Source organism: Vulpes vulpes, chromosome 11, assembly GCF_048418805.1.
Source record: "Vulpes vulpes isolate BD-2025 chromosome 11, VulVul3, whole genome shotgun sequence".
Classification (NCBI taxonomy): Eukaryota; Metazoa; Chordata; class Mammalia; order Carnivora; family Canidae; genus Vulpes; species Vulpes vulpes.
The window spans coordinates 44,004,476-44,031,806 of NC_132790.1; the positions used below are offsets into that span (position 1 = coordinate 44,004,476).

Below are 27,331 nucleotides of genomic sequence, written 5' to 3' on the forward strand. Positions count from 1 at the left end.
TTCCCGCTGCGGCCCGGACCGCAGAGCCCCGCGCCGGGTCCCCCGCGCCCGCGCCCGCGCCCCGCCCCGGCCCGGCCCGGCCCCCGCCCCCCGCCCCGAGGCCGCCATGCGGGCTGCGCGCTGGCTGGCGCTGGGCGGCCTCCTCGCCCTGGCGGGGCCGCTGCAGGGCCGGCTCGTGGGCCCCGAGGAAGCCGGCTTCGGCGAGTGCGACCGCTTCTTCTACGCCGGGACCCCGCCCGCGGGGCTGGAGGCCGCCGCCCACCTCAAGGTCTGTCAGCGCTTCGGGGGCGCCGAGCGCTTCGCCACCCTGTACAGCGGCCGGGCCCGCGCCCCCGTCTTCTCGGCGTTCCGCGCCCCCGCGCGCCCCCCGGCCGCCCGCGCCGAGCCCCGCTGGCTGGTGGAGCCGCAGGTGAGCCCTGGGCGACCCTCCCCTCGGGCCCGGGGCAGACGACTCGGCGTCTCCTCCGTTTCCCGACCGCGCGGGCCTGGGGAGGCGGGCGGGCGGGCAGTTCGTGCCCATTTTGCGGAAGAGGAGGTGGAGGCCCCCGGGAGCGACGAGACCTGCGGCGGCCTCCCCCTCCCCCCGCCCCCGCCCGGTGAGATGGGCCAGGCGCGGAGGCCAGGGCGTGCCCTCTCCGCTGTGGAAAACCTCTTCTGTGGAGGCCGCCTGGGCCTGAACACCCGTGATGCGCGGGACACCGAATAGATTCCGTATGAGGCCGTGTTCAGTTAGGACAATGGAGGCACATTTTTTTTTTTTTTTAGAGGAACGTATTTTTAGAAATGCTATGGGATAGTAGCAAATGGCAGGGGACTACCTCCACCTGCTGGGAAGGGCAGACTAGTTTTACCTGACTCCTCGTACCTGTATGACTCCTGTACCTGTATCATCAGACCCCTTGGAACCGTGTCGGGAGTGTTCCGCACCGGCCGCTGAGGGTGACCAAACACCGCAGGAGGTCCCCAGGGGCCCTGCTCGACCTGCCTCAGCACATCCCGCCCCACCTCTGCTCCGCTGGCCTCCTTCTCACAGACCCAGCCAGGCTCCCCTTTGGCGGGTCCTTCCCCTCTCACCAGCCGCCCACTGGGTCCTGCACCTGCCCCAGCCTCAGTGGCCACCCTAGCAGGGGGCAGAGCTACTCACTCAGCCCACCCGCTCCTGACGGCCACGGCTGGCCAATACCACACGGGTGAACAGACTATGGCTTTCAGGTGCTTCATTCAGAGCCCCGGGTTATCGTTTCTGTAATGTCATTCAGATATTTCCAGCTTGGAGAGCTTAGCTGGGTCTCACCCCATCTTGTACCTTAATCTTCTTACCTTCCTGTCTGCCTCCAATCCATAGCCTTCATCTTGGTGTCAGGACCTAGGAGATCAGACATGTGTGAACAAGGCTTTGTAAATTGTACAAACATCAGACATACATTAACCTAAAATTAGTGTGCCCCCAGCACCCCTCAAGCTCCCTGCATATCCCCCAGTTCATTATGCATCACAATTGCGGACCTGTCAAGAAATGGACAATCTCATGGACAGCTCAAGGAGACAGAACATGCATGTGAAGAAGACACAGGAATGCATGCTAGACATATTGCAGTTGAATTCAGAGCCCATCTAGAAATCACCTGCTGGGTGCCAGACACCGAGGGTGCCAGGATACAAGAGAGTAGCTCTCGGGTTCTATGGCTTCCTGGTGTGCAGGTGAAGCGTGCTGGGCGGAGGGGTGGCAAAACAGCTGATTAGAGCCATGCCGTGTGTGTGTGTGTGTGTGTGTGTGTGTGTGTGTGTGTGTGTGTATGAGTTCCTTTATTGACTAGCTGTAAACCTGGGCAGGTTATCTTGGAGCTAATCACAGGGCAGCCTTGAGGATGAGATGAGTTACTATATAAAGTTCTCTGAAGATGCCTGGCACATAAGCACTAGCTGCTATCAGGACACAAGCAAAACCTATACTTTAATAAAGGTAAACAGAGTTCTATGAGACTGAATCCATCTTGGAGGTGATAGGAGAGAGCCTTAGGGTCAGGATGACATTTGTGCTGTGACTGGAGGATGAGGCAGGGCTCAGAAGAGAGACAAAGAGGAGGAAGCTGTTCCAAGCAGAGGGATCACCAAGAGTGAGAAATGCATGTTCAGGGATTAGTGTGCAGGGAGTGGCTAGAGCTGCTAAACCAGTGGAAGTATGTAGGCTACGGTAAGCTCAAGGGTTCAGAATAAAAGGGAATAAGGGAAGGGAGAGGGCGGGTGTGAAGGATGATTAAGGAAGACTTAGGGAGGCAGAGCCATCATGCAGTTACAGAAGGAGTTCCAAAGGATCGAGTTTCGAGTTTCGGTGGAAGGAGGAATGGCACTAGGGAGGTGAAGGAGGATGGGGAAGGAGGGGGGAAATTGTTCCAAGTGGCAGCTCAAGAGATCAGAAAAATGGTGGTTTGGAAAAGGGCAGGAGGCCAGAGTTCCTGGCTGGGGAGGTCAGGGTGGTGGTGGCAGCTGATGCTTTTCCCTGCAAGATGGGCTGGTGTCCTGCTCCTTCCATCCTCAGCCTCAGGGGGGTCAGCGGGGAGCCAGAGGGTATCAGGAGGGAGGGAGGGAAGGAAGAAGGCAGGGAGGGAAGGAAGAAGGCAGGGAGGAGGAAAAGCTGCAAGATGAGATGCAGGAGGGCTCTGGAGCACACTGCATCAGAGTTGACCCTCCTGCTGCCCGCTTCCCGACCAAGGTTCCCACTGCAGAAAGATGCTCAGGGCTCACAAGGGCTCACCGTGGACTTCTGGCTGCTTCAGAGCACCTTGTGATGCTTGCCTTGTGCCCAGATCATCTTTTTACCCAGTCAGCTTTGTAAGAGGCCCAGCAGACAGGGGAGGAAGAGGCAGGAGGCCAAAGGAGCTTGGTGTTTGCCTTGAATGATGAGTCAGGCAGGGCTGCACTGGCCCCAGGGGTTCCCAAAGCCCAATTCAGCAGCTTTCACAGCTATCCTGCAGTTTCCCTTGGGAACTCTTGGATTAAGGATCATGGAAACTCTTGTCACTCTCGTGCTTAAAACCTCTGAGGTGCTGGCTGCCTAACATGTACAGGACACAGTTCATCTCTGCATCGTGGCTCCAACTCCAGCCCTGGTTCTCACCCTACCCCACCCCACCCCACCCCACCCTCACAGTCTATGTTCCAGCATCATCCAGCTGCCTGGCATGCCCCTTAGAAACAATACTGTTTGTCACTTCTGCCCTTATGCTCATTCCTTTTGCCCCGAATCCCTTTTGTGTGCTGCCCCAACTTGTCCCTCTCTGCTTCTCCTCCTCCATCCTTTAGGACTGCCGAGGTGTCATCTCTTCTAGAAAGAATAGCCCTCTGATTTAGGTCCAGTGCTCAGGGCTCTGATAATGTCTCACTTTTTTTTGCACTCCTCACATTTTTTTATAATTACCTGCTTGTGTGTTGGCCTTCTCAGCATGAGCCCTTGTGAGATGAATGTTGCCCCTTGCTCGTCATGCTGACGTTCCTGGTGCCCGGGACACAGGGCGTCTCAACCATTAGGCTTAATCAGGCAGCAGTGGGCGAGATGCTGTGCTTGAGCTTTCCTGGCGGGACATGTACTACTTCACAGGCTTGCCCCATAGCTGGTCAGCAGCTGCTAATGCAAACACGTTCCATATGCAAAGCTGGAACCTTCCATTCCCAGCTCTGGCCTTTGGAACAACGCCAAATGATTTGGTTCTCTTCTCTGGACAATAGCTCTTTGGTGTCAGATACAGGATCCCATGTCCACCCACACTGGAAGAATATAAATGGGATCTTTTGAGGGACAGAATGAGAACTTGAAAAGAAAGCAGAGAAATCAGTGGGCTGTTGTAGGTTTTATATGGAATGTGGTCCCCTTTAAATTGAGAATGGGGAAAAGGCAAAAAAGATGAGAAAATGTTCCCCCTTGGGCATGGTGGAGATGCTTTAGAAGGTTTCCAGTCAAGACTTTGGACACTTGAGAACTGTGTTCTGGTTTAGTACAGGGAGCCTCAAACCTTTTCGTCTTTTAATACCTTTCCATTGAATGGAAGAATTTTTGGATAAGAGATCAGTGATGCCTTACCAATGTACATTGTCAGTTTGTGCTGGAGACCATCATCTAAGACTCTTCCATTTTATAAAGATGAATACTGACCAGATCTGGCGTCCTATTCAGCTTATACTTATTTAATCTTACAAAAATACTCCAAGGTAGATATCATTGTCTTCCATTGTAGAGATGAGCAAATGGGCTCAGAGGGGTTAAGTGATGTGCTCAGTGTCACACAACTTGAATTTGAACTCATGACTATTTTCTCTTAGTCAAGTGCTTTTTAAATACATCATGGAGATTCTTTGACCTCAGTAGATCCATTGCATTGTTGGTCATAGGGCTTTAATTCTTCTTATCTTTTATATGGGGATCATAATTTCCACTCCATTTCTCTTTCTGTAGGATAAGTGGGAACACATACTTGGCCATGTCAATGTTGCTTAGGGGTCTGTGGCTCGGGAGCGAAGGGTAGATTTTGGTTAACTACAAAATCATTGTCCTAAGGGGCCTAGTGAGGCCGTATTTCAAATCTTAGTAAATGCATTTGAACAGTGATCGCAAGTTAGATCCTCATTTAGGTTCTGGGTCTTTAATTCCTGTCAGTGGCTTCTTGCCTACACACACTGGGAAACTGTGAAGCCTTTATTCTAACATCAGTCCCTTTTTCATTTTATCAGAGAACAGATGCATAGAAGGTATCATACACTTAAGTCTCTGTGCAGCAAACAGGACAATTCTGATACATACTTTCTGGTTGGGGGACTTGAATTCAGACCTCCTGCTCTGCCACTTACAGGCTGTGTGACCTTAAATTCTTCCAGTTCCATTTTTCCAATCTGGTTATTAGAGGCGACAACAGTGTTTAACTTCACATAGTGGTTGTGACAAACGTCGAAAGTGACACACACAAACATATAGCACAGTACCTGGAATATGGCAAGGTCTTAGGAAATGTTAATGTGTATATTTTGTTAAAGACTTACTCCGATAGGTGTTATTACATTCTTTTTTTAAGAGGGAATGTGAAGGGAGTGGGGAGCAGAGGGAGAGAGGGAATCCCAAGCAGGCCCCACACCCAGCACAGAGCCTGACTTGGGGCTCGATATCATGACCTGAGGAGAAATCAAGAGTGGGACATTTAACCGACTGAGCCACCCGAGCACCCCAGTGTTATTATGTTCAAAATATTTACATAGGCTGTACACCTAACATGGAGCTTATACTCACAACCCTGACATCAAGAGTTGCATGCTCTGCTGACTCAGCTCCCTCCCTTTTTTTTTTATTACTTTAAAATCTTTTTTATATTTTTTAAGTAAGCTCTACACCCAGTGTGGAGCTTGAACCCACAACTCTGAGATCAAGAGTCACATCCTATAATAGGTGTAAGATATACACAAATACACACACACACACACACACACACGGAATGTTGGATTAGACAGGTGACTCTTGAAATTCTACAACTACAACTCTCTTAAAATGTAAAACATCCATGTGTGTATCTTCTCAAACACTAGGCAGGCATATGTTTCACATTTGTACAACAGGTGCTTAGAAAGAGCTTTGGTGACAGATTGGGTGGATGAAAGGATGGATTTAGGTGACTAAAAAAACAAAAATAAAATCAGTGTCAGAGATACCTCCACCCTCCCTGCCCTGAGTCACCAAGAGGTATGTTGTCACAAAACAAGCAGTGAGCAATTGCATCGCAATCTATTGTGCTGAGTCTGGGTAAGTCTGGGAAGCCGCTGACTCAAAGGGATGAATCCAAAGTTAGTCACTCTCAATTTCTTCCTTACTGAGGTGCAAATAGCAAAAACAGGAGTCACAAAGGCCATCTTTCCTTGCATTTTTCTCCTTTCCTGGCTTTTTCTTCAGCTTTAAATTCAACGTTTCTGTTTCATTTGTGGTTGTTCTCAGGAGCAAGTAAAGGTACTTGCCCTACATTGGCAGAACATTTTAGGGATATTTTGTTCTGAAACAGTTCAGTGGTGACAGATCTGTACACCATTCTTTCAGTTCAGACTTAAATTTGGATGGCCCAGGAAAGGAGCTATCATTTATTGATTCCCTTACTGTGTATGAGGGTCTTCACAAATTAACTCATTCATATAAGTAGGTGTTATGGACCATGTTTTATGGTCTAGGAAACTGAGCTTCCAAGTGGTTAAATCGCTTCCCCACGGTAATACAACTGCTAGATGCAGAGCCTGAATTGGAGGTTATGGCTGCCCGGTTCCAAAGTCCTAAGTGTACTTTCTCCTCAATTGTGCCATTTTCCAACAACTGCGTTCCTATTATTTTCTCTCCAGATTCCAAATTGATTGACTAGGGTTGTCATTTTATTTTACTGAATTCATCTAGTTCTTTGGATGATTTGCGGTCTTGCTTTGAATGGACCATTCTGAAAATCCCCACTTCAGATGGTCATTAGCTCAGTTATGAGCTCATGGTGGTTCAACCTTGCTTTCCTTGAGTAAAGATTTTGTTCTTGGGTATCAGATTTCTCTTCCTTTTAAATTGTCAGTGAAACTCTTAAAGTACAAGCAAGAATGTGAGAAAATAAATCCTCCTACTTGCCAGTAGCTTTTCCTTCCTGTGATCTGCTCTTTCTCCTAGAATTACTATTATTTAAAAAATGTGTTCCCCCTTCAAGCTGTGTATCATGTCTCCAGGAGTGGCCATGTAACCTATCACCCCACAGAACTTGGCATCTACACCAGCAATAATTTGTTGCCTGCTAATCTATTTGGCCACTGACAAGAGGGAGAAACTGAGTCATGGCACGAACTAAAAAGAGAAGCACCATTAGTATTCCCGGCACACTTTCTCTTGATGCAATGTCAGACAGAAGTGTGGTTCAATCCCTAGAGGTCAGGCTGAGGATGTCCTACACTTGGCATCAAAATGAAAAATATGGGTATGTTTCCCTAGGTTGCAGAGTAAACAGATGGATGAAACAGCATTTGAAAATCAAAGCTAAATTACATGTTCTAGGCAACTTGTACCTTAATCTTAGGGATGATTGGTTTTGAGTTTTGATTGAGTTTCAGTTGGCAGGAACACCCAAAGCCCTGGGCCCTCTGTCAGCTAATTCACTAAATCAACAAATAGTTATTTGAACATCTGCTATGTGCCAGGCACTGTGCTAGGCCCTGGGAATAGCGCAATGAATCAGACAAAAATACCCTCTCTCTTGGAGCTTACTTACTATCCAGTAGAGGACACAGGTGATAAAATAAATAAATAAAACACATAGCATGTTAAATAGAGTGCTAAGAAGAAAAATAAAGCGAGGCAAGAGGATATGAGGTATCAGGGGAAAGGTGACCTTTTCAAAGGGTATTCAGGGAAGGATCACTGTGGAGGCGACTTTGTGTACAAACCCTAAGGAAGTGACAAAACCAGTCCTGCAGGTGTCTGGGGGAAGGATGTTCCAGGCAGTGAGAACAGTAAGTGCAAAGGCCCTGAGGCAGGCATGTTCCTCATATTTGAGGAATAGGCCAGTGTAACAGGAGAAGGATTAATGAGGGAGTAGTGGGACGTGAGGTCAGAAAGATGGAGTGGGAGATGGCAGACCATGCAGGGCCTTCTGGGCTGTTGGTAAGAAACTTGGCTTTTACTCTATGTGAGACCCAATGCCACTGTGCCGTCTTTGAATAGGGGGTTTTTGACACACTCTTACATTTTTTAGTAGAATCGTTTCAGCTGCTACATTGAGAACAGACTCTGTAGGCTCAAAGGCAGAAACAGAGAGGCCAGATAATCTGGCAAGAAACGGTGGTGGCTTGGACCACTGGCGGTGGCAGTCTAGCTCTCGGTATGTTTTGAAGGAAGAGCGAAGAGTAAGAGAAAGGGAGGAGTCACAGATGACTCCAAGGACTGCGGCCAGAACAACTGGAAGAATGGAGTTACCATGAATAAGATGAAGATCCTGAAGAGCAGCAGGTGTATTAGACGTGCTCAGTGCTCAGCACGAGATGCCTTTCTGCCTTTCGGTGTTCAGCGGAGCTTCAGGCGGGGGCCGCGAACTCTCTGGGTCCTACCTTATAGCCCTGGGCATGTTTTCACCTGTGATCTCATGTAATTCCCATGACAGACATAGGAAATAGGCGCTGTGGCTATGCTCCTTGGACAGAGGAGGCTGCTGAATTTCCATGTCCACACAGCTAGGAAGGGTGGGAGCTGGGGCTGTCTGACAGCAGAGAGCACAGGGAACCTCCTCTGTTAGCCAACCTGTTAGTGGATGGGAGAGCTCCTATTTACCTCTCCTTGGTGAAGCTCCTCTTGCCAAAGTTTGCACGTTCATTTATCAGGATTCTATAGAACAGAGCGTGTTCCCAGCCCCACAGCCAGTGACCGTCAAAGCTCATGGCCTTTGGGTGCACCCTCGTGCTGTAGCTAGAGCAGGTTACGGGAGCCTTAAGCACTGTAATGGGCTGAGGGTGCTGTTCCCTCCCTTTTGCTCAAGATCCATGCGAACAGTTCTGATGGTCATTATGCAAACAGACATTCTGCATAAGGTGGGGCAGGGTGTGGGGGTGGGGATGGATTATCTAAAAACTCTGTCAAGCAACAAGGATGGTTCCCTGAGTCTTGGTGAGCATGGCCAGGATAAGGGAAGGCTCTTTTATCTGTGGGGGTGTGGGGCCGCTGTGGCTGCAGGTAGGCCGGTGCCATGCAGGAATATGAGGACAGCTCGGCTCTGGACCAGGTGGCAATTGTCCGAGGGGAGTGGATGCAAGCAAACCACACCCTCCAGAGCCCCACCTCTGGAACAGAGATAGAGGACCAACTCATCCATCCTTCTGCCCTAGGATGCTCAAGAGTCCCTCGATGCACCCAGCCTGGTTCCCCAGAGAAGGAAAGGCAGCTGAATTTAGCACATTCTGACACTTCCTACTCTACCAATGTAGTACACCCCAATTTGGGACTAGGGGAGGGCCTTCGCTCACCCCATGTCCTTGAAATCCTTTTTATTTATGACTGTTAGTAAACTGAAGTCCTCCCCCTGTGTAGGTTCTTGCCTTGCCCTTCTGTCCTAGGTAACCTGGCATCAACCCAGCTTGGAGAATGAGCCTGCCCAGTGTCTCTGGGAGATGGTAGCATTGGTTTCAGGAAGTCCCCCTTCCATTATTTTAATATGTCTAACTGAGAGAAGAAGCTGACCCATATCAATCACATCAGTGTTTTGAGTGAATTGACCAGGATGTATGACTGAAGAGGGTCATGTAATTTATGTTTCTGAAAGACCAGTCATCTACTGCAATCTCAGAATGCACAGAAGCCTAGGGAAGGGAAAGCTGAGTTTATGAACCATCATAGGTCTTTTCTCATTCTGGAGTATTTCTACTGTATCTGGAGCCATGGTATCCATGATGACAGATGCCTCCTCATGGCCAAGTGCACTGTTCGGGGTGGGTGGTGGCTTTGCTCTTGCACCTTAACTGGAAAGACCACCTCCCTGTGATCCCTGCCATCTACACTTGGAAGTACAAGCTCCCCTCATCTTCCTCTAGGCCTCTGCAAAACAGCTTCCCCAGTAGTTAATCCCTCCTACTCACATCTCTAAACTTACTCCCCTTGGAAGCGAGAAATTGTCTCAGATCATCAATCCCGTCATGCCTCCAACAGCCTCACTGGAAAGCCTCCAGGGCTCCCCATTCTCCTCATATAAAGATAAGTCCTTATCGTGGTCTCCAGAGTCCTGCACATGTGTCTCCCATTCCTCACCCAGCTTTATCTGGTGCTGCCCACATTGCTAGGCCTTTACCTCTGGCAAAGAGGCTTATTTCTGTGAGAGTGAAGCTGCTGTTGTTTTAATTACCATCAAAGGGCCTATGTACCTGCTATTTCGTTTTGCTTTTTTGTCTTCCATGACATTCCCAAATAGGTCAGCTGCTCAGAATACTCTCTAGTAGTGCCAAACATAACCTTCCTCTGCTAGTATGTTACAATTATACATTTATTTGTTTATTTGTGTGACTGACTGAGGGCCACCCAGCTAGACGCTAAGTTCCATGAGGGCAGCAGGGTGCCGGGCGCTAGTTCCTCACGGTCAGATCCTCATTATCTAACACAGGGACCAGCACACTTTTTTATACAAATAGCCAAATAGTATTTTAGGCTTTGTTGGCCATACAGTCTCTCTCTCTCTCTCTCTCTCTCTTTTAAAGATTTTTTACTTATTTACTCACAAGAGACAGAGAGAGAGGCAGAGATAGAGGCAGAGGGAGAATCAGGCTCCCTGCAGGGAGCCTGATGTGGGACTCAATCCTGGGACTCCAGGATCATGCCCTGAGCCGAGGGCAAACACTCAACTGCTGAGCCACCCAGGCGTCCTGGCCATACTGTCTCTGATGCAACTATTCAGCTAGGCCATTTTTGCAGGAAAACAGCCCTGTACAATACATAAATGAATGAGTGTGGCCGTGTTCCTAGGGAACTCTATTTATGAAAACTGGTGGTAGGCTGGCTTTGGCTTCACAGGCTGTAGCTGGCCAGCCCCTGGGCTAGCATCATGCCAGCACTTTGTAAGTAATTAGGAAATGTTGCTGGATGTTGAGCACTTAAAAAATACGGATTGAATGGCAACAGTGAAATTTGAAAGGTGAGCAATCCCAGTCCTTTTGCCAGCCTACCAGCCCTAGATCTAGATCTGCAGACAATTTTCAACTAACCCTTTTAATGTATGGTAATGGCCATCTTTTATAATATTAAGGGTTTTTAGGATTATAAAAGTAATATGTGCTTATGGTAAAAATATTTTTTGAGCATTTTAGAAGTGTATAAAGAAAAAGATCTCATTTCTCACAGACAACTAACCTTTACAGTGTGTGTGTGTGTGTGTGCGCGCACGCACACTAACATTCCAGAAATTTCTTTTACACATTGAGATGCATATAGGCTCTCAGACCCTTTATTCTGGTCAACAGGGTTCAACACCCCTTTGGACTCTGAAGCCACAGCTGACAAGCCCCTCAAAGGACCATCATAGCCCTGGAGTGGGAAAGTGAAAAAGCTCTCCAATGAGTGAATTTGCACATGTATAGAAATAATTTATTTCATTTAGAAATAGAAGGCCTGGGGCCTTCAAATGCAAAGTCTACTTCATAATATTTTTTCAAGTCGGTGTCTACGCAACTCACAGGTGGCCTGAAAGAACCTGCCCCCTTCCTGTGCTCCTCAGTGGTGGTGATCATTGTCTTCTTCCAGGGACTCACTGGCCTGCCCAAAGTCAGGAGGCCAGTCAGTGGCAGAGCTGTGACAGGTCTCCTCATTTCTAATCTGGTGTTCTGTTCCCAAGCTCCACTGCCCCATACTCTCATATTTAAAGGAGCTTGAAGAGGAGTGATACTCATAAAACCCAGGAGAAAAGGTTGAACAAATGGAAATGATTTTGCCCGAGGGCAGATTTACTAGCCTCAGATCGTATTTATTGCACAGCATTGAGAAGCATAAGCTATCTCTTTTGTGCCAAATACAGGAGGGGAAGATTGAATAGTTCCAGGAGAGTTTGGGTTGGAAACAAGCCATTTCCTGACAGAGTTCCTCTGCTGTGGGAAAGGACCTAAGGGCTGTCAAGTCCCCTTCTCTAATGATGTTTACAATGAAGGATCAATTTTGTCAGCTTGAGAAAGGCTATTTCTGATAACTATCGTCTTGTGTGGAGATAGGCTCTGAGCCTTTCCTAGCACCAGAGTATTTCCTCTCATTCAGGTATGTAATGAAATGTGGTCACAGCTAGTCAGAGACGATCTTATCATAAATTTGTTCTCTGTCAGTGAATTGGGATTTAAGAGGGAGGCATAGGATGGCAGGTGTTTGCAAACCCATCCTGTTTATTATCTGCCCTTTCACTTATCCGTTCCTGGTCAGCGGGTCTAGAATCTTAGCACTGCCAAGAATGCATTGTCAGACACCCAGTTGCCGATTGACACTTTGATTGGTGTTGTCATTCTCATCCACATTCAAACCATTTGTTGAGTTCTCAGTGCCAAGCCAAGAAATAGGAGTCTAAGACATGGTCCTGGAACAAGACCCAGTCCCCTCATGCACATGTCTTGTTACCTTAAGTCAGGAAGGCAGATCATGACCAACTTAATTATTTCCTACTAGACTGTTAGCCCCAAAGGGGCAAAGATAGAGTGAGCACACAGAGTGGTTAAGAGAGTGGGTCTTGGGGAAGCCTGGGTAGCTCAGTGGTTGAGCATCTTCCTTCAGCTCAGGGCGTGATCGTGGGGTCCTGGGATCGAGTCCTGCATCAGGCTCCCTGCATGGAGCCTGCTTCTCTCTCTGCCTGTATCTCTGCCTCTGTGTGTGTCTCTCATGAATAAATTTTAAAGATCTTAAAAAAAAAAAAGTGGGATAAAAGAGATAAAATTGGATTGAGTCCTGTCATTTACCAGCTATGTGACCTTGGAAATGTTACTGAATCTCATGGAGTTCAGTCCCCTACCTATGGCATGGGGCTAATAAATTCTCCCTATGCCACAGAGGAGTTGGGAAGACTTGGTGTGACAGCATATGCAAAAGGCACCCTGCATTGTGTCTAAGCACTCAGTAGATATACAATAAGCATGTTGAACCAACAAGTAATCTTTACTTCCAAGACCTGCCTGCCTTGGAGATGGCCAGGCTTAGGGTCATCATGGTCCTATGTTTGACTCAGTATCATTGCTCAAATGGTTTCCTGGCCTGTTCCAGGGAAGTGAGAGGGGAAGTAAGGGGGTTCCGGGGAAGTAAGAGACCACTCTTAAGGTGGGCAATGGGAGAAGACCGGTCAGGCCAAGCAGATGCAATAAAACCAGGGCTTTGTCAGTGTTGTACTGACAAAAAAAGGATCCCAATGTTAACTCTAAAGTACTTTGTAATCTGGGATTTCTCTAATAAAACTGTTGAGCTAGTCAAAAACAAAAATTTATACTCCTGCTCCATTACTACCTTACTTGTGACTGGTCCCTGCTTTTTCTCTGAGTTCAGTGGCTTGTACACTATCTTCCATGTTACTTTGCCCATTGATACATTCTTTGTTGAGGAACTCAGTAGAAGTTCATTCTTTCTGCTCCAAGGGGTGTGCCTCTCGTCTGTTCCCAGACATCTGGAACCAAGATGGCCTTGTCTCTTCATTTGCTCCTAAAATTTAACCCAGATGCCTAGAAGCTTCCATGCCTATAAGGTTCCTGCTCCAACTCCCACAGGAGACTTGCTGGGTTCTCCTGATGCTTCAGGCCAGTTGATGCATGAATCATAAGCTTACCTGAACTCATTCAGGTGAAGGGCAGGTCTGTTGTAACAGATCACTGGTAGATTCACAGACATAGGAACAGAAGTACACACAGGCCTCAAAGGAACCAGAGTTGGGAAATTTCTAGAAGCCAAATGGTCTCACAGTCTTCAGAGTCTTTATCCTCCTGGTCTTTTAAGGGTTTTCCAGCTTTCCCACGGGCCAGCCTGGCTACCACCCCTAAACTGCATGTAGCAGCCTTCACACTCTGCTTGTTGTCAGTCTCTGAGTGTCTTGGATTGAAAACCCAAGAGAACCAGCTGACTGGTTGCTGGCCAGATTGGCCATCCCTTGGTTGTGACTGGCAAGGAGGTGGGTAGGAGGGGGTCAGGTGGCAAGCAGTGCTACTCTTTCAGAGATAGTATTTGAAAAAGTCAATTTAGAAATAGAAGTTAACTATAGCACACTAACAAGGGCTGATGTGCTGATGGCTGTCTGGGAGACCCCAGTCTGGGCAGGCATATTGGACAATGACTCAAGTGACCTTCACTGCTCAACAGAACTGGTCTGTGTACCAGCTCTGTGTGTAAGGCATGCCACAGAGGCCCCAAGGTGGAATCAGTCTCCCAGGACTGGGCCAGTTGTGGTCTCAGGAAAACAGTCATTGAGTTGTATCGAGGGTCCTGGCAGGAAACAAATGGAATTTTCAAAGTAGTTTAACCAACAGAATTGAATGAACTTATTTACGGAGAATTAAGGGAGTCAACACAATCTGGTAAAGCTCCTAGGGCCTAGCCATTTATAGGAAGCTGTCACCATCCCAAGCCTGTGGGGTCAGGCGGGAGCCTGGTGAGAGCCATGACTGTAGAGAGACTCAGCCAGAGCCAGAACCCCAGCAGCTAGGGGGATGGGAAGCAAAGGAATAAGTACTCTGGTTTCTCTCCACACCCGCCAACCCCCCGCCCCCGCAACTGGCTGCTCCAGTCAGAAGCCAGAGGGCAAGAGAGCTCAGATGATGTGGGTCCTAAAAGTCAGCCTCCTGTGGCACAGAGTGGGGCAGAGAAGAGTGGAGAATGGATCTGTGAGGCCAAAGGAGACCTCCTCCCTTTCCCCCCACCCCCAGCATGGGAGGCTGTGAGGCTGGGCCTGAGCAACAGTCCCATGGGTGCTACTGAGCACCCACGCAAGTAGCAGAGAGGAATGGTGGAGGCACCCCTACCACTGGGCTCCTGGAGGGAGTGCAGAGGGAAGCATGTATATTACATCCATGTAACTGATGTGGTTGAGAAGGGGTGGACCTATTGTGGTTGAATGTAAGGGAAGATTTGAGAGAAGAGATGGGAGGACTTTTGTGGGTAAGGGGCCTTACAAATATGCCTGTTTGTCATTTAACCAGGAAATATAGGGTGCTGTTGAAGATGTTAGAGTAGTAATATATGCTCAAAAGAGTATAAATTACTGAGGGGGGCAGAAAAAAATGAAAAAAAAAGAGTGTAAATTAGCAAAAATGGACTTCTCATTTCATATGTGAATAAGACAAGAAATCCATGTTTACAAATCATAAAAATGATCAGAATATTAACTGGTCTGATAGGTGGAGGGACTTAAATGGCCCTTTAATACTTTGTTCTCTCCCTTGGTATTATCTTCACAGCTCTTGGAATTTGTGGATAATACTCTCACATAGCACAAATATCATGTGAATCAGTTAAGCCCAGCTGGGGCACTACCCAAAGGTGATTTAAACATTTGCTTTTAGGTGTGGGGTTCATGGAGCCTCTGCATCTGCGTCACCTGGGGTAGTGGTGAAATGCACTTTTGGGTCCCACTCCAGACCAACTGAATATATCTCTGGTGTGAAGCCCAGGAATATGCATTCTTAACAAGGACCAAGGTGCTTCTGATAGAAACTAAATTTTGAAAACTACTGATTTAAGGAGATATCACTAATTTCTTGTAGTAGCCATCTGAGCAAGAGTTAATTCCACCAGAGCCTGATATGATAAATGAAAATCTGATCGAGATCTAGCCCAGCAGGTTCTCAATTTAGAATCATCTGGAGAACTTTAAAGACATCCTGATTCCCAGCCTTCTCCTGATGCCAGAACTCCTATTTAATTGGTCTGGGGTGAGGCCTGGACATATTTTATTTAAAGCTTCCAGGTGATTCTGACATGCAGCCAGACCTAAGAACCTCTAATCTTGTCTGAACCCAGAAGGTGGAAAAAATTAGAAATGGAAATATCTTAGCTTAATGGACTTTGAGGAATTCTGTACAACACAGTCACATGCTAAGAATAATTGCTCTGGAAAAGAAAGCGGAGTACAGAGTAGAAAACAAGCTTCAGTGAGTAATGAGGAAGGAAACCCAAGAAGAACAAGGACAATGTAACCTGAGAAGGTGCTGCACTTCTGGAAGGACTTAAAGGAGTCCTCGGCACACTTTCACAGGCTCCCAGAAGGAGCTTGAAACTTAGAGCTTTGTGTGAGAAGGAGCAGCTGGAGGAGCCCGTGGGGAGTTTGTCTGTCCCCGGGGCCACCCACTGGCCTCTCCCAGGAGTCCCTTGACAGCAGGTGTGGCCAGTTTCGGGTTGGTCCTTTTTTTAATCTCTTTTCTTTTCTTTTCTTTTCTTTTCTTTTCTTTTCTTTTCTTTTCTTTTCTTTTCTTTCCTTCCTTCCTTCCTTCCTTCCTTCCTTCTTTCTTTTCTTTTCTTTTCTTTTCTTTTCTTTTCTTTTCTTTTCTTTTCTTTTCTTTTCTTTCTTTTCTTTTCTTTTCTTTTCTTTTTTTAATTTCCAATAAAAAGAAAAGTCTGAAATGGAAGAGGAACATCCTTTGATTATTTCTTCTGTTCTGTCATCCTCTGACCATAGGAGGAGAGAACACTTCCCCCAGTTGCCTTTGCACCTCCTCAGGCTCGCTTTGCACACACTGAGCACGGACAGTGTGCCCAGGGTGCCCAGCAGCAGGAGGGAGAGCTGAAAATGAGGCTCCTCCCTGGGGCAGGAAGGTGTGTGAGTGGCCCAGGGGGGCCCAGAGGAAGGGTGATTCATGGGGAGGAGGGCCCAGAGGACAGGGAAGCCCACCTGAGTGCTGAAGTTCAGGGCATTGAAAGCCCTGCATTTCTCTTTAAAAAAGAAGAAGAAGAAATTAAAATAATAATAATAAAAAATCCTACTAAGTCTTCTAAAGCTGTTTCTATTCCCAAGAGGATAAAGAATATTTTGGATGCCAAACAGTGAGGATTTTATTTTTCTTAAATGGGTGGGGTCAGAGCTCGGTTTATCCCTTTCCTGAGAGCTGAAAGGTCTTAGGATTTAGTCTTCCTCAAATGCTCCCTCATCTGCTCTCCTGGTCCTGCTACGTTTATGAAAGGCAGCCCTTTTCCTCAAGCTGGGTATTTTCCATGGTGAGTACATTCTCTCAGCATTCAGCCAAGGCCTCAGATCTCGTTTATTCTAGTGTGTGCGAGTGTGTTGAGGGCCTGTGTGCACCAGCCAGCTCCAGGTCTGATAAGATTATCTGATGTTCCGACTGTCGGCTGCTCTCATATGCCCTGTAAGGAGAGGCCCTCTTACCGCTTCATGATGGGTAGCAGGACGACAGCATGTTTTCAGTGTCCCTGTGTGCGCATCATAGTTCAGGGCAGAAACAGAATTAGAACACCAACTCTTCAGCCCATTCGATTACTTAGTTCTCGTTGGAAATAAAACAACTCCCCAAACGATTATAGCCTCTTTATTGCCACAGAGTTGGGGGGAGCCTGCTGGGTCTCTCCTGATCATGGGGTCTCATCTGAATCAGCCCCGCGAGTGCATCTCTAGCCTCAGCCTGAGATTCTCCAGGGGGGGGAACTCCACCCTTCCTGAATCACTGAGAAGTTTTATAACTGCTCTGATGATCCTTCTAGATGGCCACCTTTCCATGTGGCAGATCCTGGAGCAGCACCAAAGGACAAACTGTTCTCTCTGGGGCCTCTCTTTCTCAGTTGCAAACTGGAGGAAATTATATGCATCAGGAGATTGTTGTAGAGGTCAGATGGGCTCATTCTTTCCACAACTACCAATGGATTCCTGGTGCGAAGGGCCTCTGTGCGAGGTGCAGGAACACAGGCATCGTTGGCCACCGGCTCAGACTCTAGTTCAGTGGCACAGACAGATGGATAAGCATAGTTTCAGGGCCTGGACCACTTCTCCCCACTTTGTCTTTGGTGGCCAGCTTGCCTAACTCCACTGTCCACTTGTGTCCCCCTCCTCGTGTGGGTGCCCCCCCCCTCCTCCAGCATCCCTGGTCCACGTCCCCTGAGCCTGTCTTGCTCCTTACCTGCACCCACTGTCTCTTCAGGAGCAGTGCCAGGAGGTGTCACCTGCCAACCTCAGCCCCTGCCCACCTGGCCTCAGAGGTGCTTCAATTCTGTTTGCAATGCCAAGCCTCCCTGCCCCTGCCCCCTTCATCCTCACCAGTTCTTTCTCTGCACCTGTCCCTGGACTATGTATGGGTAATGGCTGTGGGTAAAATAGTATAAAAACTACAACCCTGGACTAAACAGATCTGGCCTGTCCCATTAACCCTGGCTGGCTTCCACAAGGCTTCATTTCTTCCCAGCATCTTTCCTCTCTCCTAAATTTCCTGGCACTGTGACCTCTGGAGGCTTGCACACTGTGTTCTCCTTATGGTCCTGCTGCCACGTCCCCCACATATGGCAGAGAACTCACTAATACCAATGCCCCATGTACCCTTCCATCGTCCCCTGTGTTCTCAGCAGAGGTCCCCTCATTCCAGGCTGACTCTTCTCCACGTGCTACCACTGTCATTCTCTTTGCTGTCCCGCTCCTCTGTGCCATTGGTGCCATCATGATCACCAGCATACTAATTGGCCACCACTTACCAGAAACCTATCATATGCAGAGTCTTCATTAGGTTTGTAGCAGACAAAAGTATGAGAGATGATCCTGGTGTTTGTGGAACTTGCAGCCTGTAAAAATGCAAGAAGCAAATGCACAGGAGCCTGATCTCCGGCACACGCAGACACCTCCCTCCTGCAAGATCTCTTTCTGGTGGATCCATTGTGTGTGCTCTTTAAAACTAACCTTGGTGGCATCTCCACATTCCCGTCCTTCTCACCTGGTTGGTCATCCCAATCCCACTGCAAAGCCTCTGTGCAGCTGTGCATTCTGGAACATTCTGTGTTTCTGCACACTCTCAGGGCACAGACACACTCTCCCTCTGCTGCCATTCTCCTGGCCATGGTGCAGTACCCCACCTGGTCTTGGGGGTCTTGGCTGGGACCTCCTGGTCTTCTGGCCCTGTGGAGTTGTCTTGTCAAAATCCTTGTGCAGTCTTCATACTGGGAAGGGGGTTAATGGGCCCCCTGTACCTGCCAGGCCTCTGAACTGCTTCTGAGAAGGTGCTTGTGGACTCCTACAGGAGTTGGGAAGACAGCGAGAGGAAGGAGGGAAGAAGGGGGCAGAGTACTGCTGATGAGCGCCGAAGCTTCTGTTCATGTTCAGCAGACCATCATCATGGTCGGCACATAGCTCCTCCTCCCCGCTTAGTGACAAATCAGCACCAGGTGACTCAGGCCCCTGAGGTCTGTAGGGATTTCGCAGCCCAGAAGCCCTCAGGGATTGGGCTGGTGCTCGGTGGCACTGTGCCCCTGAGATGCCTCTGGGCCTCAGAATGTTCACTCGCACGCACAGAGACCTAGAACCCCTCCCCACCCTGCCCCTTTCCCTAGGTTGTGTGTGGGGGGCAGCAGGACCACCTTTGCTGATTCCTGTGAGCCCTGCTTCCCAACGAAGAGCCTCCTTACCTCCTGCCTTTACCTACAGACTTCTCCAACAAGCCTGTGTCTGTCTCAGCTCCCTCTTGCTTGTATCCAGTCAGTCTTGTCACCTGCCTCCCTTGCCAAACCCTCAGTGGAAATCGCCCTTTGAAGCCTCACTAAGGATTCTCAAATCCTCAGAGGTTTTGGTCTTTATTGTCATCCTTAACCTTCCCTCTCTGTGGCGGGTGCCACACTGTCAATCCTCTCTCACCAAAGCTTTCTCCTCCCCTGACTTTTGATGTGACCCTAGATGACTGATTGTCCAACGGCTCCATCTGTGTTTCCCAGTTGTGTCTTGTCCTTCTTGTGTCCTCCAGTGTGGCTAGCCTGTGGCTCGCATGCTGCCTTCCTCATCCAAGGGTGTGGGCTGCTGCTGGCGGGGGGCTGGGGCTTTGGAGCCTGAGAAGCTGGGTATAAACCTTGGCCCTGCCACTTAGATATTGGGTGACCTTGTACCCATTGCTTATGTGAGTTTTCATTTTCCTGTGTGTCAAATGGAGACAGTGCCTCTCCCATTGGGTTATGTGGAGAGTAAATGGGATGCAGCAGGGCAGTGCTTTCTGAATCATAGTCATTTGCAAACGTGCTTTACAATTTTTGCTGTATCTGAGGTGATGGGGATCCCATTAGGATTAAAAAGGATGCTTTATATATAGACCATTTTCTGTGGTGCTTGGTGCATCACGAGTGCTCGGTAAGTGGAAGTAATAATTATCCCAAGATGAGTTATCTGTACATCAGATCGTTTATACTCTGCTTCCTGCTTATCCTTTCCAATTCAGCTTTTCACTTTTCCTTACCTAGAATCCTATTTTTGGGGTGCCTGGGCGGCTCATTTGGTTGAGTGTCCAACTCTTGAGTTTAGTTCAGGTCCTGATCTCAGGGTTGTGCTCAACACTGCTAGAGACTCTCTCTCTGCCCCTCAATGCCTCAAATAAGTTAATTAATCCTTAAAAAAAAAAAAAAAAGGAGAGAGAAAGAATTCTATTTTCACAGGCTGGTGTGGTCTCTACCCCCATGCCTTGATGCCAAAGTCTTTTTAAGCCTTAACTAACCTTTCGGCTTCTCTGTGTTCATCGAAGTCATGCACATCCTTCTAATCCCACCTCAGCTCTGTCTTCTCCAAGAAGTAAGAAGTCCTCTCTGACTGCATTCGTTGTGTCCTTCCTTCCTTTGAAATTCATTTGCTCTTTTTCTTTATTTCATTTATTTTTTAAAAGATTTTATTTATTCATGAGAGGCAGAGATGCAGGCAGAGGGAGAAGCAGGCTCCCTGCAGGGAGCCCTATGCAGGACTTGATCCCAGGACCCTGGGACCATGACCTGAGCCAAAGGCAAGATGCTCAACAACTGAGTTACCCAGGTGCCCCTCTTTATATCATTTATTTAGCATCTATGGTAACCTGCATGGCACTATTGTCTTTTTCTTGGTTTCCTATTTAACTTTGTATCTCATTTTCCCAAATAGATGGTGAGTTTCTTAATGTGAAGGCCTGTCTTGAGGCATAGAAAACAGTAAGGACACCAGCCATGGGGCTGGACTTTCTGTGTTCATGTGGTGATGCCACCACTCACTGTGTGACCTCGAGTAGGCTTCTTAATCTTGATGTGCCTCAGTTTCTTCATCTGTCAAAAGGTGAGACTAATACCATAGTACCTTATTTTTTTGGTAAGTTTAAATGAGTGAAGACTTAGCATAACCACTTAATGATTTAATACATGTAAAGTTCGTAGAATGGAACCTGGCATATAGTGTTCAATAAATGTTGATGGTGGTGGTGGTGATGGTTGTTCCCAGTGCTAATGCGTCCTTCTGTGGTACCAGTCACATGCAATATATGCTTAATAAATATTGTTGAATGGATGAATATTTCCCCTCCGGTCCTCTTTTGCAATTTTCTATCCATCTATTTTTCTTACATATATGTTGGCAGGAAAACTGAAAGTCTCCTTTCATTTAATTCCAAAACAAAAAGAAACCCCATGGGTTTAAATAGCTTTTATTGTCTGGTATAGAGACCAACTCATTGAGAGAGACTATTTTTTTCTTGGTACTAAGTTCGAAAAGGAATTCATTACAAGATTATTTATGGGACAGGATGCTGGTGTAGGGGGAGAGTTCATTTTTCTAAAACCTACTTAGCATGTTGTGATTAGGAAAAAAAAAAACTTTCCATGAAACACAGGAACTGTATCCAATGACGTGGGCAACCCAGTGGGACAAGGTCAGCAGGGAGGTGGAGTCCACAGAGAGAGCTTTGTGCCTGTTCCTCCATCCTGAGATTCTGATGGGAAACCAAAGAGCGAGATTAGCAGTGCATGCAAGAAGCCAAGTGTAAACCAGAAGTGTAGTCTGAAATTACCTCTTATGTCATAGGCATATTTTTGTCCTCAGGGAGTGGTGTTGTCAGTAATTTACTATAATGGCAATAACCAGATCATTAAACTGTGTCTGCAGAGAGCATGGAAAAATACATCTGCCCTTTAGGTGACACTGTCTCAAAGAATATGTTAGACTTTTTTTTTTTTTAAGATTTTATGTATTTATTCATGAGAGACACAGAGGCAGAGACACAGGCAGAGGGTGAAGCAGGCTCCATGCAGGGAGCCTGATGCGGGACTGGATACCAGGACCCTGGGAAGACGACCCGAGTCCAAGGCAGACACTAGACCACTGAGCCACCCAGGTGCCCCTATGTTAGACTTTCTAAACCAAATATTCTTTTTAGTCCAGTTTCCCATTGGTGAGTTAGGTATTTTAGTTACATACGCACCGACATTCCTTCAGAAATTGAAGCCTTCCAAGACAGATTCAGCTGTTCTGTAGAGCTAAGTAAGCATGGTGATGACGGGGAGCTGTTCTACTGATCTTATTTAGTTATTCAGATGATTCTATAGCAAATGACACTAAAACACTAGTCAGCCTGGGATCAGAAGAAAGTTTTGTCAGAGGTTTAAAAAACTGGTCTTGAGACAGGAAGCACGAATCATAATGGGCTTTTCTGTCAGTAGAGGTCAGGGCTTGAACCATTATAAGACCCTGGGATTTTGAGGCACCTGGGGGGCTTAGTGGTTGAACATCTACCTTCAGCTCAGGTTGTGATCCTGGGGTCCTGGGATCGAGTCCCACATCGGGCTCCCTGCATGGAATCTGCTTTACCTTCTGCCTGTGTCTCTGCCTCTCTCTCTCTCTCTCTCTCTCTCTGTGTGTGTCTCTCGTGAATGAATAAATAAAATCTTACAAAAGAAAAAAAGCCCTGGGATTTCATGTTTTATAAATGATGTGATAGAGTGACTTCATCGTGTAATGCCCGGTGTGTGTGTGTGTGTGTGAGAGAGAGAGAGAGAGAGAGAGAGAGAGAGAGAGACAGGATGTTACCACCTATCTCTTAAGAGATCTCTTTACTTACCAGGCAGTAAATCAGGAAACAACCTATTCGGAAGCTGCTTCCAAACACAGGGTGGTGGGATAGCAGAATGAAGTGTATGCACCCCAGAGAACCAAGCCCTTCCAAACCCGGGCACTGGGAGGGCGGGTGCCCTGGGGACTTCTCTAGAGCCGCGGCTCCAAGAGCAGGTGATTTGCGTGCACCCTCTCCCCTGTGAACAGGATGCATCTCAATACCTGCCCTCTTCTTTCAGATTGACGACCCCACCAGCACCCTCAGGGAACTGACTGATGAGGCCGATGCCATCTCCTCTGTGAACAGCCTGGGAAGCAAGCAGGCCCTGAGTACAGATTATGTGGACCCTGATTACCAAAGGGGACAGCTGTACCCATTCTCCCTTAGCAATGATTTCCGAGAGGCCACCTTCGCTCTCACGAATGCTGTACCGATGAGCCCGTCCTTCCAGGAGCGGTGGTACACGAATCTCCGCAGCCTGATGGAGCGGGCCCTGATCCCGCAGTGTGGCAATGGGGAAGACCTGTACCTCATCGCAGGCGCCGTGCCCTCAGATCGCAGACTTCAGGACAGAGTGACCATCCCTGCGTTTGTCTGGCTGGCAGCCTGTTGTGCCATGCCCGGGGGTGGCTGGGCCATGGGCTTTGTCCAGCACACCCGGGATGGTGACATCATAGAAGACGTGATGGTGAAGGAGCTTGAGAAACTGCTTCCGTCTAACCCCCAGCTGTTCCAGGACAATTGTGGCGAAACTGAGCAAGACACGGAAAGAATGAAGAAAATCCTGGAGGTGGTCAATCAAGTCCAGGATGAGGAGCGGACGGTACAGTCCAAGGAGGACACTCGTCCCCTCTCCAGCATGACCAGTGAAGGATCAGCTCTGCTGCTTCCGGAGGAGAGGAGGAGCTTCTTGGGCAGGTTGATGGGCTTCATCACTACCCCGGTCATCAGGCTTTTCCAGTTACTTTATTACGTTGCAATAGGCATCCTGAAGAACATTATCTATTTCCTGTGGTTTGTTACCAAGCAAGTAATTAACGGCATCGAGAGTTGCCTTTACCGCCTGGGTTCAGCCACCATCTCCTACTTCTTGGCCATCGGGGAAGAGTTGGCAAGCATTCCCTGGAAGGTACTCAAAGTCATGGTCAAAATCATCAGGGCCGTGCTCCGGATCCTTTGTTGTCTGCTGAAGGCCGTTTGCCGCATTCTGGGCATTCCAGTCCGAGTCCTTGTGGACGTGGCCACTTTCCCTATGCACACCATAGGTGCAGTTCCAATCGTGTGCAAGGACATCGCAGTGGGCCTTGGAGGCACCATCTCTCTGCTCTTTGACACTGCTTTTGGTACTATGGGTGGCCTATTTCAGGTTATTTTTAGTATCTGCAAGAAGATTGGTTACAGGGTTACCTTTGACAATTCTGGGGAGTTATAGAATTCCAAAAAAACTAGTAGTGTCCAGTTACAGTGAATTTGATTTTTTTTTTTTTTTAAAGAGAAAGCTGGAATACTTTGTCTTTACAATGGGTTTCTGTTCACTGTCAATTACCATTACATTTTGGCCTTTGGTAGGGGTATTTGCATGCTTTTGCAAAGGAAGATGGTATAATTAGGACTTGGCCAAAGATAGATGTGGGGAGTGAGATTATGTATGTGTAGGTCATCTGTGGGATATAGGCAAACTTCCAAATCATTAGAATCTTTATTCACTCTGCTACTGGATGGACCTCCTGAGATACTCTGGTGTTCATTTGTGGTAACTAGGAATTACAGAGAAGGGAAGAGTTAGCAAGAGTACAACCTTAATCCAAAGAGTTTCTAAGAAAATGGAAAAGAAATCTTGTTTCTGTTATGAAACTTAAGGCAAAACCTATACAAATGTTGTTGGTCGATTTGTTTTCATTGCTTCTCTTTCTCTCCAACTCAGCTGATCTTGGTGAAGTACAGACATGCTTCCCTGTTGAAATAACTTTCTTAGGGATAAGGAAGCTTTCCATGGCTTCCAAGGACCTGTAATGTTGTTTGGGTTTTTTTTTCTTCCAAAGATGAATTTTGCTGCATTTTTCTTTTAGGTAATGATAAGGATTTTGTGTTAAATGTGGCATAACAAAGTTTGAATGCACGGGCAAAAAACTGTATAGTACAGTCCTCTCGGGTATAAAGAAGAGAGTGCAAGGGTCAGAGCCCTGTTTGAATGGTGCTGTAGGTCTGAGAACATCCTTAGGTAAGCTTAGATTAACTTGATGTATATTAAATCTCTGGCTAAGAATGAGCTCAAAGACTGACATGTTGGCTACCATGAAAATTTGTACTCTCTAACATTCTAGATCCACCTTTGTTATGGATCAGATAAGTACCCATTACAGCAAAATACTCTGACCCCCACCTTAAATGATTGTTTTGGTTTAAATATATACAGAAGAACCACGAAAGAAAAACTATTCTATCCATCTCAGAAAAAAAAATCCATATCCATATATATCTAAGTTTATGTAGGCATAAACTTGATTAAGAATCACTGTGTGTTAGGAAATTATTTTTATAGCATGTTTGAGGTTAGAAAACTCTCCTGTTAATGCAAGTTTGATTTAAGAGCTAATCCCTACTTCTTTGAAAAAGCACTTATCATTTTAAATCTTTTCCTGAAAGAGAAAGCAGAATCTTCCAAACCTTGCTCTGCCTTCCACAGCTGAGATGGAATCATCTGGATTTTTCTAAAGAGCTGCCTGCCGTGAGGTAGAAATGGGGCAAGTATAAAATACTGAACTTGGGGGTACAGGGTAACCATCCATCTGAAAGTTGGTTGTAAACAGCTGGGATCCAGAAAGGCAAAAGGAGAGAATAATGGAGAGAAATAATATTTGCTGTGGGTAGGTAGACAGGAAATTTGAGTGCCGTGAGCTACATGTCGCAGAAAAATAATTTAATTGCACCCAAAGTGGAAGAGTGGCCATCCTGATCAATTGGTGATACAATGTTGGGGATTATGAACACCAGACTGGTCCATGATAGGGGATGTACACTAGATTTATCTAAGAATCTTAAGCAGTATTTTAGCAACACTTCTGTTTGTGAGTGTGAAGGTATGTGGCAGGGTGAGGGTTTGCCTTGGTACTGATGGATCAAGAATCCTGCTGGCTGAAAGGAAGGGAATCTTAGAAGCAACCAGAGAGATGGTCTGGCCAAGCCCTCAACTGATGAAGAAACTGAGACATAAGGGGGCAGCAGGCTTGCCTTTCGTTTCTTTGCTGGCTGCTGGCAGATCAGGAGCCAAGCTCTTTTGTGCCTGTCCTATCACACCTCAGATGTCACATACTGTTGTGTGTGCATTACTACTCAGCTGCCTCCCTGGAGCAAGGCAGGGTTTCTTGGTCCATCAAACAGTCTAGCCCCTGACTCACCCATCGGATTCAGCTTATGTGATGAAATGATTAGCCATCACACACAGCATCATGCTGACTGCCTCCTGCAGAATCTGTATTTCCTCAGAATAATTTGCATACTGATAGGCCCAAAGAGGGCGCCCATGGCAGCTTGAACCCCTTGGCACCATGCAAGGAACAAGGCATCCAAACCGCTTCTTGAGAGCCATTTGGAAATGCCTTCTTTTTCACTTATAGTTGTGTAGTGTCTTATTTATTTATTCTTGTGTGGCCTTTTGTGAAATATTGGAAAGGATAATAAAGCAAAATATATCCTTAAGGCTCGGTGGCTGAGCCCATCCTCTCTGGACCACTAGGTTGGCTGAAGCTCTGGTATTTACTGGAACTGGCTCCAGCAGGTGGCTGGACTGTTCCCATCAACCTACTTTGGGCTTCGAGGTGAGAATTTAGACTAATGAGCCCTGTGTCTAGCTTGAAGATTTTTCTGTGGCTCTTTTATGTTCTCAGGCCCTGGGGAGGTCAGCCAACTCTTCTTTATCATGGAGCTAATTTCTAGTCTGTGGTTGAGCCACGCCTTGGGACACTCCTCTTTTCCATTGTGCCTTTTGAATGTTGGCTTCTCTCTCACCATTAGCACTTCCACCTAGATGCAAGCTAGGGAGTTGGGAGAAGGTACTAGAATGAAGCGCTCATCATTCAGTCATTCATCTGTAACACGTGTATTTGAACATCGAGTTTGCAGAGATCAGGAATATGTGGATCCCATCTTGGAGGAGTTCAGAAATCTAGTGGAGAGAACGCATGGTGCAGGTGACAGCTGTAACACATCATGCTGAGCGCTGCAAGAGCGGTACTAGCAGTGTGCACCCCGGAGCACGGGAAGAAAGCCCACAGAACCATGGAAATGAGGGGAGCCTTTGCAGAGGGTGTGACAAAAGTCAGCTTGACATTTTCAGGCTATGTATAATGCTGCACACCTTGTAATGCTCAATAAAGTAATCATTGACAACTCCTTGGCTGTTCTATCTATCCATCTATATCATCCTGTCTATATTACTAACCATAAAATATCTAAAGGAGGAGAATCCTAATGGTTGAAATGAGCTTGGGCGAGTATCTGTGATTTTTATTTTTTCCCATTTTCTTCTTTATCCACATTAGTTGAAGCGGTTTTCTTCTTACATCTAGGTTTGTTAAAAAAAAAAAAAAAAAAAGTGCCTGGGTGGCTCAGTCAGCTAAGCATCTGCTGTCAGCTCATGATCTCAGGGTCCTGGGATTGAGTCCCACACCTGGCTCCCTGCTCAGCAGGGAATCTGCCTCTCCACGTGCCCCTGCCCACTTTGCTTTTGTGTGCACACACATGCTCTCTCTCTCTCTCTCTCTCTCAATTAATTAAATATTTTAAAAATGTTTTTGGAATCATATGAGAAGGTTAGATTAGTGAA

At 47.2% G+C, this 27,331-nt stretch overlaps 1 protein-coding gene and 1 long non-coding RNA gene across 2 annotated transcripts; one reads left to right on the forward strand and one right to left on the reverse strand.

Annotated features, from left to right (window-relative positions):
* ENDOD1 (endonuclease domain containing 1) lies at positions 1-26,898 on the forward strand. The gene is made up of 2 exons (XM_025993327.2): positions 1-409; positions 22,745-26,898. Exons 1-2 carry the CDS (start codon positions 107-109, stop codon positions 23,936-23,938), a joined length of 1,497 nt encoding a protein of 498 aa, XP_025849112.2. The 5' UTR covers positions 1-106; the 3' UTR covers positions 23,939-26,898.
* Positions 538-3,589, reverse strand: LOC140594425 (uncharacterized). Its single transcript, XR_011995197.1, has 3 exons — positions 3,419-3,589; positions 1,321-1,366; positions 538-933 (listed from the first exon to the last, which is right to left on the reverse strand). It is a non-coding gene; the product is annotated as an uncharacterized lncRNA (long non-coding RNA).
* Positions 26,899-27,331: the final 433 nt, after the last annotated feature.